The 11,915-nt window shown below is 50.1% G+C and overlaps 6 protein-coding genes across 6 annotated transcripts; 3 read left to right on the forward strand and 3 right to left on the reverse strand.

Annotated features, from left to right (window-relative positions):
* Positions 1-114: 114 nt before the first annotated feature.
* APUU_20619S (GFA family protein) lies at positions 115-659 on the forward strand (the record flags this gene model as incomplete). Its single annotated transcript, XM_041699281.1, has 2 exons — positions 115-425; positions 485-659. 2 exons carry the CDS (start codon positions 115-117, stop codon positions 657-659), a joined length of 486 nt encoding a protein of 161 aa, XP_041552381.1.
* A 729-nt stretch (positions 660-1,388) lies between these two features.
* On the forward strand, positions 1,389-3,218 carry APUU_20620S (fungal specific transcription factor domain-containing protein; the record flags this gene model as incomplete). Its single annotated transcript, XM_041699282.1, has 1 exon — positions 1,389-3,218. One exon carries the CDS (start codon positions 1,389-1,391, stop codon positions 3,216-3,218), a length of 1,830 nt encoding a protein of 609 aa, XP_041552382.1.
* Positions 3,219-3,363: 145 nt separating this feature from the next.
* APUU_20621A (uncharacterized protein) lies at positions 3,364-3,839 on the reverse strand (the record flags this gene model as incomplete). The annotated part of the gene is made up of 2 exons (XM_041699283.1): positions 3,364-3,708; positions 3,765-3,839. 2 exons carry the CDS (start codon positions 3,837-3,839, stop codon positions 3,364-3,366), a joined length of 420 nt encoding a protein of 139 aa, XP_041552383.1.
* Positions 3,840-4,294: 455 nt separating this feature from the next.
* Positions 4,295-5,822, forward strand: APUU_20622S (uncharacterized protein; the record flags this gene model as incomplete). Its single annotated transcript, XM_041699284.1, has 3 exons — positions 4,295-4,642; positions 4,701-5,685; positions 5,743-5,822. 3 exons carry the CDS (start codon positions 4,295-4,297, stop codon positions 5,820-5,822), a joined length of 1,413 nt encoding a protein of 470 aa, XP_041552384.1.
* Positions 5,823-5,983: 161 nt separating this feature from the next.
* Positions 5,984-8,112, reverse strand: APUU_20623A (putative sucrose transporter; the record flags this gene model as incomplete). The annotated part of the gene is made up of 4 exons (XM_041699285.1): positions 5,984-7,335; positions 7,391-7,712; positions 7,776-7,815; positions 7,913-8,112. 4 exons carry the CDS (start codon positions 8,110-8,112, stop codon positions 5,984-5,986), a joined length of 1,914 nt encoding a protein of 637 aa, XP_041552385.1.
* Positions 8,113-9,283: 1,171 nt separating this feature from the next.
* On the reverse strand, positions 9,284-11,662 carry steA (sexual development transcription factor SteA; the record flags this gene model as incomplete). The annotated part of the gene is made up of 5 exons (XM_041699287.1): positions 9,284-9,533; positions 9,596-9,679; positions 9,773-11,311; positions 11,378-11,477; positions 11,530-11,662. The coding sequence occupies 5 exons, from the start codon at positions 11,660-11,662 to the stop codon at positions 9,284-9,286; spliced, it is 2,106 nt and encodes a 701-aa protein (XP_041552386.1).
* Between the last annotated feature and the right edge of the window lie 253 nt (positions 11,663-11,915).

Below are 11,915 nucleotides of genomic sequence, written 5' to 3' on the forward strand. Positions count from 1 at the left end.
GTTACTAAGCAGTAACTTGGACTGCGGGTCTAGTGAGGAGAATAAAACGCGCTCGTTTGGAGTCCCCCGAAACTGTTGCTCCCTTCTCAAAACACCAGCTCGAAGCAATCCAAGATGCCTGAACTTACTGGAAATCCCAATTTGCACGATGTCACTGAATTCAACGAGGGACTCTCTGGAACCTGCCTCTGTGGATCAGTGAAAGTTACAATTCATGACCGCGATTTGTTCACCAAAAGGAGGGGTCATATATGCCACTGTGCCAACTGCCGCAAAGTCTCAGGGAGCTTTGCAGCCAGTAACTTCATCATCGAGGAGGACAAAGTCGAAATTGAGGACCAAGAAAATACCTTGACCAAGTTCCTCGACACCCAAACCATGAGTGGAACACCGCTTGAGAGATACTTTTGCTCGCGCTGTGGAAAGTAAGTCGGCCGGCCTATATGCACTGGCCTACGCGAATATCACACTCTAATGACATTAGTCCGATCAAATCCGTCACACCTCTCTTATCACCAAAGGTCGTTTTAAAAATGGGCTTGTTCCCGAGAATCCCTGCGCCGGAATTCGAAACCTTCGCTTTGCACAGACACGAGTGGCAAGGGTCTCACCCTGGCGTCGATAAATACAGAATCAAGGCATTCGCGGAAAAGATTTAGAAGTCACGCGAAGCCAGTAATCTCCAAGGATATTAAAACTCGAAAATAAACGATAGAATGAATGAATGAATGACCGACACCAGTATGAAAGCACCAATCGCCATGATATAGTTGTTTCCGTTGCAGCTGAACATTCAAATGTAACAAGCTTGCATTTTGCACACTCTTATATTGAAAATATGGGTCTACAATCCAATTTCTGAATTATGAACCAAAAAAAAAAGACGTTTAGGGCAGTCGAAGGGAGTTGCGGGGGAATGAGCAAGACGGCGTCTTGATGCTTATAGCCGTTTTCGCATCCACTTCCATGGATATCCCGCCACCCGCTTTCACCAACGCAGGTAGCAATAGGTTGCCAACTGTTCAGTGGGTCAATAATTATCAGCCATAATATTGATAGTGACGAATGGGTGCAAGGTTTCTTCTGAAAATCTTGGATCGGGCGGAGCAACCCTGGCAGCTCTGGTGGGAGCTGGAGCTTCTTATAGTCGCTGACGGTGCCTTGTCAATCAGTCCGTCCACCTACCCTCACTAATTCCCAGGGGAAGTCGGCGTTCTTCTCCAGCTCTCTTCCATTCAGTCCTTGCCAAATTGCCTGTCCAGCTGAGTATGCCCCCTCTCCGAGCCAAACGAGCCTGCGGCTTCTGTCGCGGACGTCGCATTAAATGCAATGTGATGGAGTCAATGCCATGCCACAACTGTATTTCCGCCAACACCGAGTGCCATGTAATGGAGTCCGCAAGAGGCAAATGGCCTCGCCCTAACAAGGGACGTAAGGCAGCGACATCCACTTTAAGCGACAAGGGAGAAGATGGAACTAAATCCGTCAAACCAGCTTACGAGTCGTCACCCACTCAACAGACCGCGATCCTGCAGGATGACTCCTCACTGGGCCAACTATCCACCCCTTACCAAGACAGCGAGGTCTACCTCGGAGAGTCTACACTACTGCGGGCAGTTCACAGCCACAGCGGTCAAGCAGGGCCCTACCGCAGCAACAAATCCGGCCTTCGATATCCATTGCCTGCAATCGCAGCTGTGCCCGATTGGGAAATCCAACGACGACAGCGCAGATTGGAAATGCTTTCTGCCGAGGGTGCTATGATTGTCCCCGACAAATGGGTCCAAGATGGCTTATTTGGAGCGTACTTCAGATGGTTCCACATATGTTTTCCTGTGGTAAACAAAGAGGCAATCCTTCGCCAAAGCCAGGCTGGTGACCTTTCGCCTATGCTTTGCCACGCGATGATGTTTATTGGGGTCATTCATTGCAAGGCAGACAAATTAAAAGAAATCGGGTTGGGCAATGGTGAAGAAGCAAGGCATCTGTTTTACAATCGCGCCAAGGACCTCTACGATGCCGACTTTGAGTCCAACTCGCTAACCCAGCTGCAAGTAATGTTTTTGTTAAGCTTTTGGCGTGCTGGCCCGTTACTGCAAAAGGATTGTCGCTATTGGCTTGGGGGAGCGATCGCTCTTGCGCAGAAGAAGGCCATGCACCGATCATTTAGTAGTCCGGATGTCGTTCAAGCCAAGCTACGCAAAAGGATATGGTGGTCTATTTACGTAAGGGAACGCCAGTGTGCTGCTGCCCTAGGCTTACCAAATCGAATTCGCGATGAAGACTGCGACGTTGCGTCTCTCACTCCCCTGGACTTTGATGATATAGAAAGCGCAAGTTCTCCTGCTCTGGCCCACAACTGGGAACATGTCAACTATGCCATTGAAATGGCAAAACTGGCCGGCTTTCTTGGAAAGATTGTTTGGAAGGAGTATACGCCAAACAGTGATTGCAGTCTAGCTGGTAGAACCCAGCTGAAAGCTGAACTCAACGGCTGGTACCATCAGCTACCCGATGTTCTACGCCTGGGTAATGAGGCTGGGGGGTTATTTGTAGGGATGTTGCATATGGCCTATAATAACCTACTAATTCTTCTATCCCGAAGAGCATTTATTGCAGCAGAGCAAACAGGCGCTCATAAAGACAGCCAGATCGCTTACCATTCCGCGTGCCGAATCTCCCGAATTGCCGAGGACCTTCTTGCAGAGGATCTTCTTGGGTACGGCCAGATACATCTCATTACGTGCCTTTTCAACGCTCTATGCATTCACACGGTGAATTTGCGGCGGGTCGAAGGTACTTCTCGACTTGTGGCTGAGCATCGTGCCAAAATCTGCCTGTACGGCCTCCGGGAACTGCAGAAAACATGGGAGGTAACCAACTGGATACTTCAACTATTTTTCCAGTACCTTGATCGCTCTATGGCCGGACGCCTACAGACAAATGGCCATGAAGAAGATGGCTCGCAGGCTATGCCAGAGGCAGAGGAAGCACCTACAGCTCCTGGTCTTCCAATAACCATTCCGATTACACCGAGAGATGCTTTTATGGACCCAAATGAACTAGGCGTGGACATGCCACTGTCAATGGCATTCGGCTCAGATAGTGTGAATGGCGCTTGGCCTGAAGGGAACGATGGATTCTGGTCTAATGCTTTATCGAGCCTTGATGGGATCACCCCGGTTGACCTTGAGCTTCTTGCCGGCTGTCTTACCTGAATTATACCAATGGCCACACGGGTCTATTTTCACTACAAGAAAACCGAACCGGTGTATGAAAGCTGTTTCCGAGTGCACTACAGAGGAAATACTGAGACGAGAACCCTACTACATATTACACTACAGCTTGTTGACAGGGCGTTCATCAATAGTCAAAGTCGCAGACTTGGTGATGATTCGTTTCATATCCTGACTTCTCGATTCCGCCGAACGTCTCCTCGCGAGAAATGAGCATGTTCTCATTTGCTTCGGCAATGATAGTAGGTGAATACGTGGAAGTAATCACCGCCATTTCCACCAGACTGGGTACCTCCGAGTGCAAGACGTCCACCGTGGGAACTGCATCCTGCACATGGGGCTCAACCTTTACGATTCCAGGCATGATTAGCGGTCTAACAGTTATGTACTCGACAGCTCCATGCCCAATATTCAGCTCTTTAGTCTTCCCCAGGAGCAAGCACTCGAACATCTCATAAGTTGGATCTTCCAGCTAGTATTGCGCGTATTAGACGTTAATCTGGCCTATTACTCTTATGTAAATCATACCTTGAATGGGACTTCAAACTTAATGTTGAATTGTTGTCGGTGAGTCACTGAGTTGAACTTTTGAAAGCTGATCATCGATGTGCTCTCGGGATATTTTTCCACACTTTTCACACGGGCCACTACGGAGTATAGTTATCTATTTGGCTTTATGGCTTACCATGTCTGATCCAGCTGTCATTTTTCACCACCAATCAATGTCCTAATCCAGACAAAACCCCCCACCAAGGATGCGTCGTACTGTGGGGTTCTGTCAGACGTTGGCAGTTGGGGGCGGTTGGACCTGAAATAGAGACGGGTGCCAGCCCAGCAGAACCGGGGTGAGCTGCTCAATCACGCAGCTGATCGACGACAAGAAATGTCTGCAGGAATCAGGATGCAGTGTTGATGGGCACTGTCACCTGGCTGTAATAGAGAATTGACTAGAGATAAAAGAACGTCACCGTCCTCCCCATGGGAGAGTTCACTCTACGCGCAAACACTTCTCCAAAACCCTCACTTAGGCCTCAACCAATTTTCTCTCTCTCAGAACCATGACTTCTCAATCCTATGACCTGATCGTAGTCGGCTCCGGCTTTGCGGGCTGCATGACCGCGCTGAACTTCCTGGAGACATGCGAGCGCCTGAACAAGCCCGGGAGAGTTGCTCTTGTTGAAGCAGGCAAGAAGGGCGAACGTTGTGGTGCATCTCGCTGGACGGGTGCTTTTCTCCGCTTGGATCAGGACTACAACTTCGACGAAGACTGGATCCAGGAAATGACCCATGTTAGCAACGGGCAGGCGGATTTGGAATACTGTCGCAAGTTGGGCCGCGAGGCGAAGGCCTCTGTCGAGTTTGTCGAGAACCACGGGGTCAAATTTGTGAAGCATGAGGAGAAGAATGTAGGTGGAATATGGACAGGAAAAGACTTAGTTGGGTCTAATACTGATTCCACTGCAGGTCCTCCTCGAATTCAAAACGAATCAGTACTTTGTCATGCCTGAGGGCGGCGGCTGGGCAATCATCCAAGCCCTAATTAAACACATCGAACGCTTCGACAACTGCGATATCCACTGGGAGACCGAGGGTCGGACTCTTCTAACAGACCACCAAGGTCGCATCAACGGCCTGCGTGCTCGGCGCTTGTCTACAGGTCTCCTAGAGAGTCTCTACGCCCCCGATGTGATGCTCGCCAGCGGTGGCTTCGAAGGCAACCGCGAGATGCTGGCCAAGTACGTCGGTCCTAAGACACACGAGCTACACCTCATCGCCCCCGGTCTCAAGTACAACCAGGGCCAGGGACTCAACATGGCGCTGGAAGTCGGCGCCGACACGGCCGGGTCGTTTAGTGGCACCCACAGTGAGCTAGTTGACACGCGGGCGACGAAGCCCGACGCCGTGATCTGGGGGCACAACTACGGAATTGTGGTGAATGGTGACTGTGAACGGTTCTATGATGAGGGTAAACGTCACCTGTTTGCTACCTTCGAAATGATTGCCTTGGAACTGTGGCGCGACCACAACAACAAGGGTTTCTTCATAACAGACGCTATAACCATGGATCGATTCCGCCCCGGCTGGGTCTATGAATCTACAGACCAAGAGCCTATCAAGGCTAATACGGTCGCAGAGCTAGCAGAAAAACTCGGCGTCGAGGAAGCTAAACTATCCAAGACAATCACCGAGTACAATTCCGCCTGCAATGATAAGCCGCTGGATCTCATGAAGCTGGATCAGAAGGCTACGACTGGGCTCAAGGTCAACAAGTCCAACTGGGCGAATCCTCTGAACAATCCTCCGTTCTATGCGTTCCCAGTCACCGCTCAGCTTACCTTTACTTACGGTGGTGTGAAGGTGAACACGGACTCGCAGGTCTTGATGCCCAATGGGGGCCCTATACCGGGACTTTGGGCTACTGGTGAACTCACTGGTCTTTTCTATAATGGTATGCCTACCCATTCTGGACCCTGTGAAGTAAGTTGTGGACTGACGATCTGTTTAGAATATCCTCCAGCTACGTCGGTCTTGAGGTCGCTGACGTTCGGTCGACTGGCCGGCACTGCTATTGCTAACAAGCTATAGGGCGCTAAGGACAGGGCAGATCCCTAATTGTGCTTCAGTTGGTCGTTATATTGCTCAGTCTAGATATCGTTCGTATATAATTGAAAGATCAAGTAAATGAAGCTCTATTTGTTCAACTTATATGGCCATGAGGTTCATACACCAGTAGACAATATGCATGCTTAAGCCCCAGCTCGCTTCACCGTCGTCCCCTCTGAAAGCCTACTGGTCAAATAAGCCGCAACAAGAGCTGCACACCCTCCAAATCGTAACACCCACCCAATGCTGTCATCGTACGGCTCGCCTCGCGGTTTCTGGAAGATTTTGAAAATCGCACTGCAGACCAAACTTGACAAGACCTGCGGCGCGGATACGGCTACGTTGTGCAGTCCGAGGACGATTCCCGCTTGCGCCAGGTTCTCCTCTTCGTCTGCCTTGGGAGATGATCGCGCAGAACCAGTCTCTAGATCTCCTTCATTCGCGTCTTGGCCAGGTTCAGCATATTCCGGGTGCTGGTTTTGCACGTTGTAGGTCGCCATCTCGGACCTGTGGCGTCGAGCTCGGCGCTCTTCTTCCAAAGCCGCTACTTCGGCTGAGATTAAGGCGAAGGGCGCCCACAATGTTAGCGCCCAGGATATACCTATCAAGCCCACTACCACGGATGCAGCGGTGACCGATGAGATGAAGAATGTGCTGAACATGCACAGGGCAAAGAGTATCTGCGATAGAAGCCATGTCCGGCGCAAAGTAAGACCGGGAATCTGGAGTTTCGATAACCATGTTTCGCCTTTTGTAGAGCTTCGGTCTTTGTCACCTGGGAATTCTGGGTGGAGTTCCGAGACAAGCCCTGTTTGGATATCTGAGCTAGATTGTCTCTCAACGGTTAGACAGGGCTCGGCTTCTGGATCATTCTCTATTTGACAGTTGTCGTCGGTAAGGACGGGTTTGTACGTCGGGACAACGAATATCGGAAGGGTGATATTGGCAACAAATGAGATGATGGCATATACAAGAAGGGCAAAAGTTCCGACTCTTGTCGCATCATCCCATGCCTTGTCGATATCGCGATCCGAGAGACCTGGACGCTCGTCGAATATGGGATTGACATAAAGTTGGCCGATATACGTTGTCGCATAAAAGAGGAACGGAAACCAAGCAATCCAAGCGGCAATCTGTACTTCGCAGACCTTGGCGGCTTGGGGTGGGAGGTGCTTTATAGATTTGAAGACTTGCTTGAAGAAGCCAACCACACCCATACTTCCTGACTGTGGTGGCCCATCAAGCCGGGGGTCGCGTTCTTTGATATACAAGCAGCTGATCACGAGAGTCACAATAAGCGATATTGACGCCAGGGCACACAGAATCTGGAATCGCGTGTGTCCAAGGAAGGGGAAGATCTTTGGTAAGTCGATATACCCGAAGATGTACCCAATGATATTCCCCACGCCAGTCAGCCGGCTGGCCCAGGCATTAGCAGACTCCTGCTGATGGGCTGGGGCATTATCAACAATGAAGCATCGAATACCCGCTTGGACTATATGACAAGTTAACTCTCAGCTTCCCAGGCTGCGGAGTAAGGTGGTGCTTACCAGTATTTATCGCAAAATCCAAGCACCACATCATAATAGTGGCGATAACAATGATCGTAGTCTTAGTTCCTTCTCCCGTCGGGTTGCCGCCAAATACCCCAACGATCCCTCCTACAGCCTCCCTAACCCAGGCAAGGGCAAGAAGCGTCACTATCGTCACCGCGCCTCCAACTATCATGAAGGGCTTCCGTTTACCCCATGATATACGGCAATTATCACTACGGATCCCAATGTACGGCTGCACCAGGGTTCCGGTAATGGGACCTGCGATCCAAACAAAGGCAAGAAGGGCCTTGCTCATTCCCAACGATAGAAGGTAGGGCTACCATTCAAGTCAATGTTAGCTTCTATCCCATGTAAACGGCTCGTCTGGCTTCCCACTTACCGAGCCACTCGATAGCTCGACAGACCACACCACCTGAAGCCTAGAAGATCCAGAGTCAGTTCAAAATTACTACAACATAATACATGATAGAAATCATGTATAACCCCACCGGATGATGGAAGAGGTTATATACTTACCCACCAATACTCAACGTCAACAAGAACAGATACCAGCTGCTCTTCGTCTCAGGCGGCGGGTTGGGCGCAAGAGCATCTTCATTTCTACTAATCCATTCCGAATCGTTGACGGCTGTTACCGAGTCCACATCAGCATCATCGGAAGGCCGAGGTCCCACCAAGGGAGACGTCTCGTTCGCCGCTTGGTCAGTCCCCTCCATTCTCCAAGAAGGGACCGGGAAAGACCTTTGTTCCACGCAAAACTCTGATGATATTTATTATGACTTAGTTGGTGTTCTGCGACCGTATAGCAAGGTTCGTTGGCGCAAAATACCAGGTTACTTCATCGAATGGGGATAAACCTGGTCCTGGTGGGGACGAGTGGGTGGGAGCTATTCAAAGCTATGTATAGGCAGCAAGCACAAAGTGTGGGCTAAATAAAGCATTCCCCGCTTGTATTATCACCGGAATGGTTTAAACAATACATATAAATTGCAACAGACGTGAAAGGAGAACAATGCCGAGCAGAAATAGTGCTGATTGAAGGATATTGAATCAGCTGAATTCCGGTGATGATGTCTTCTGACGGGATGATCAAACGTCATCCACGTGACTTGTTCCTTACGCTCCTTTGAGCATCCTTCAAAGAGAGCCTTGGTAAGGCACTACGTAACTCTTACTACCTACTGATACGTGCCTATGAGATTCGCCCAGAAAGGCAAGACGGAAACATCATACATGGTGCCATGTCTATTGACTTAATTTCTTACTATGTACTCAACCGCACCGATCTCCACCTATCACACATGAGGACTTCGTAAATCGGAAATATCTATATCAATCACAAATAAAATGCAGTTTCAGTCAGAAGCCCCAGGCTTCTCTGGTATCGAGGCGTCTTTAGACTGCCTTAAGATTCCCAATAAACTGAATACTGGCCCCACAAAACCGGCGTCATGGTATCTTCCGTTTCTCCTCTTGTTCCTCCCAAGTCCCCCCTCTTTCAACACATATCCAACCGAGATTTTCTGCAAACCCTCTGGACAAAGGAAATGGGGAGTTAAACGACATATAAAGCAAAACCGTAAAAGCACACGGAACACAAGGGACCAGACACAAGTATGGCACGAGCCATTGCACATGTATCGCATCCTAAATACAGGCCATATAAAGTAACAAAACCGAAAAATAGCAAACTGGTACGCTGAGGGAAAGAAATGTCGGCAGATCGCGAAAGCTGCCCGGCAGACAGAGGTATGTTGCGAATATAACTCCCAAAAGCACATAAACCCTCACAAACCACAAACCATTAGTGTACCATATAATGAGAACACGACCCTTATTAAAAGCATTTGAGAACTGAAGTCAGGGTGATTTTATATCAAACCCCCGTTAAATGTGTTGTTGCAGGAGTTGGGGCGCAATCATGTGGGGTGCCATCATACTACCCATTGAGGATTGTAAAGCGATAGAAGATGGCATCGACGTCACAACGGGAACACCATTGACATGGTGATGAATGGACTCAGATGGCGAGTCTTCCTCATCGTTCGAGATAGATTCGTTATCCTCGTTCTCCAAATCATCATCGTTGAGCAATGGTTGATGGCCATCTTGTTGAGCCTCATGAATGCGGCGGTGTCTATAATATTTGGTAAGCAAGATGATACAAATTCAAGAAGGTAGGCGATGGTGGTGACTTACTGCGCCAAATTGTCGGACCTAGAGAAGGCCTTGTTGCAATAGGGGCAAGGGTATGGTCGCTCCTGGGTATGAGTCCTCACGTGTCTAGAAGCTAAAGGTCAGCGGACGTCTACAGAGATTATGACTAAAACAAGCCGTTTTGCGAGTGTTCAAAATGAATAGTGGGCTGAAGCTTACCGTTTCAAATGCTCCAATCTCTTGAAGAGTCGGCCGCACGAAGGAATCGGGCACGAATGCGACTTCTGTGGGTAAGGACCAAGTTCCATCATAGTAGCACTGCGGGCGCGACGCACGGGGCCTGTCCCATAACGGTCGCTCTTCTGACCGATACTGTTGTGAACAGCGGATTCCATGGTTCCATTGGTAGGAAGAGCTCCCAGGTCATCCGGTGTCTGCCTGACGCGCATGGAGCTTTGCTCGCGAGTTTCATCCACGTTCGAGAGAGGTGTGCCATTGCGCGACATTTCCTGCAGCAGGTTCTTCTGGGGAAGAGCAGCCGAATGATACCCGCCATTCATGGAACGATGTAGCGAGTCATGTCGCGAATCGTCAATCTCACCCGGCGCAACCGAGCTGGAAACAGAGCGTCGCAGGTCACTAGGCTTGTGCGCGGCGTACGACATCGACTGCCCCGGAGGCGCAGGAGACTGAGTAGCGGACGCAATAGGGTTAGCGGCGCCTGGCGGTATGGAAGACCGACGGCGACGTTGCTTATAAGTTGGTGATCCCTCTAAAACCGAGTATACATTGGAGTGGAAATTTCTAGCCGGTGTGGGAAAATGCGCGCTTGCCAGGTTGGACGGCGGAAGGTGAACCATCGGGTTGAAGCCAGATGCAGTAGACATCTCTGGAATCGCAGTGTACAAGCCCGTGTCTTCATTGGCAATATAAGCAGGCTCTGTGCCCATGTGAGAGGTGTGCTGGGGAGGCGTAACGGGCTCAAAGGATAAACCACGGTTACTATAATCTTCATATTGCGACGACACAAAAGAAGGTGCTGGCGAATACTCGACGAAGGTCGGCATTGAAGAGTGGCGCTGATGGACGCGAGCCATGGGCATCCCGTTGCGGTCGTATTGGATAGCACCGTAATCCGCCTCGCGTTTAATAATGTTCTGAGCCAGTGTATTGGGCATCGGAATTGACGTGTACATCTGGGGATTGCCCGATTCGTCCGCGAGAAGGGGGAGCGACGGAGGAGCCATCTGGGGAGCCATCTGGGGAGGAGGCATTGCGTCAACGGTCCGAACGACTGGGGATGCAGATTGGCCATATGTCGTACTTGCGTGTGCAGCAAACGATGAAGAATTCGCTTGTTGTGCCTTTGTGAGTTGCTCATACAGCGACTGGGATGAATCAAACTCAAAAGACAAAGCCGGCTCGCTGACTGCGACAGTGGTAGCTTCCTGTCCCATCTTCTCCCGTTTCAAGTCGCGCTCCAGCGCATCGAGAAACAGCCTGTCATGAGGCACGCTATACCAATAAAAGACCTTCTGTTTTTTCTGTGTTCGGATGCAGTTGTTCTTGTAGAGGAAATCGAGGAACGGGCTCTTCGGTTCTTCCAGCGTAGCATCGGTCCCAGCCTTCAAGTTTCGCAAGTCGGAAAAGATACCTTCCTCGAATTTCTTTGAGTTTTTGACCGGTCGTCCAAAGGCTTGAAATCGGAATGCGAGACAACGGACGATATCGGTTCCCGAAATGTGGAAAAGGTTGCTCCTGTAGGGGGAGGTGGTTAATAGGGTTCATCGCCGGGGAGAAGTATATTCCATTGATCAAACTAACCAGAGAACACATGAGATATAATCACCAGTTGGGAGAAGGAATCTCCGGATAAGTTGGTCGGGCTGCCAGTCCACTGGCGCCGAAAGAAGGAAGTATTTCACTAGGCCAGTTAGCTAAGCGCCAAACAGGACAAGCGAGCGATCGCATCTTACAATTATCAACTTGCTGGAGCTGGACTTGCGCATCGTGAGGCAGGCTCTGCTGCGCTTCATTCGATAGCATGAACGTCTCTGGCTTCTGGGGCGGCGCCATCGGCGCGCCGTGTTGGGGGATTTGGGGATACATTTCCGTGACCTAGGAAAATGACAAGAGTCAGAGTGAGAAATGAGCATACGGGGCCATCTACCGGGGTAGGCTTCGATAGTGACGGCCAAATCGAGTAACACAGCGAGGATACGTACAGTCAGGACGCTCCGTCGTAAGTTCGGCCAGGGAGCTCCTACTTGAGACGGGGTGGATGAAGTGACAAGTTGGATATTAAGGCAAAACGAAGAACGTTTGATATGGCGATAAAGTGTTGGATAAGAAACAGCGAACG

The sequence above is a fragment of the Aspergillus puulaauensis genome, chromosome 2 (assembly GCF_016861865.1).
Source record: "Aspergillus puulaauensis MK2 DNA, chromosome 2, nearly complete sequence".
Classification (NCBI taxonomy): domain Eukaryota; kingdom Fungi; phylum Ascomycota; class Eurotiomycetes; order Eurotiales; family Aspergillaceae; genus Aspergillus; species Aspergillus puulaauensis.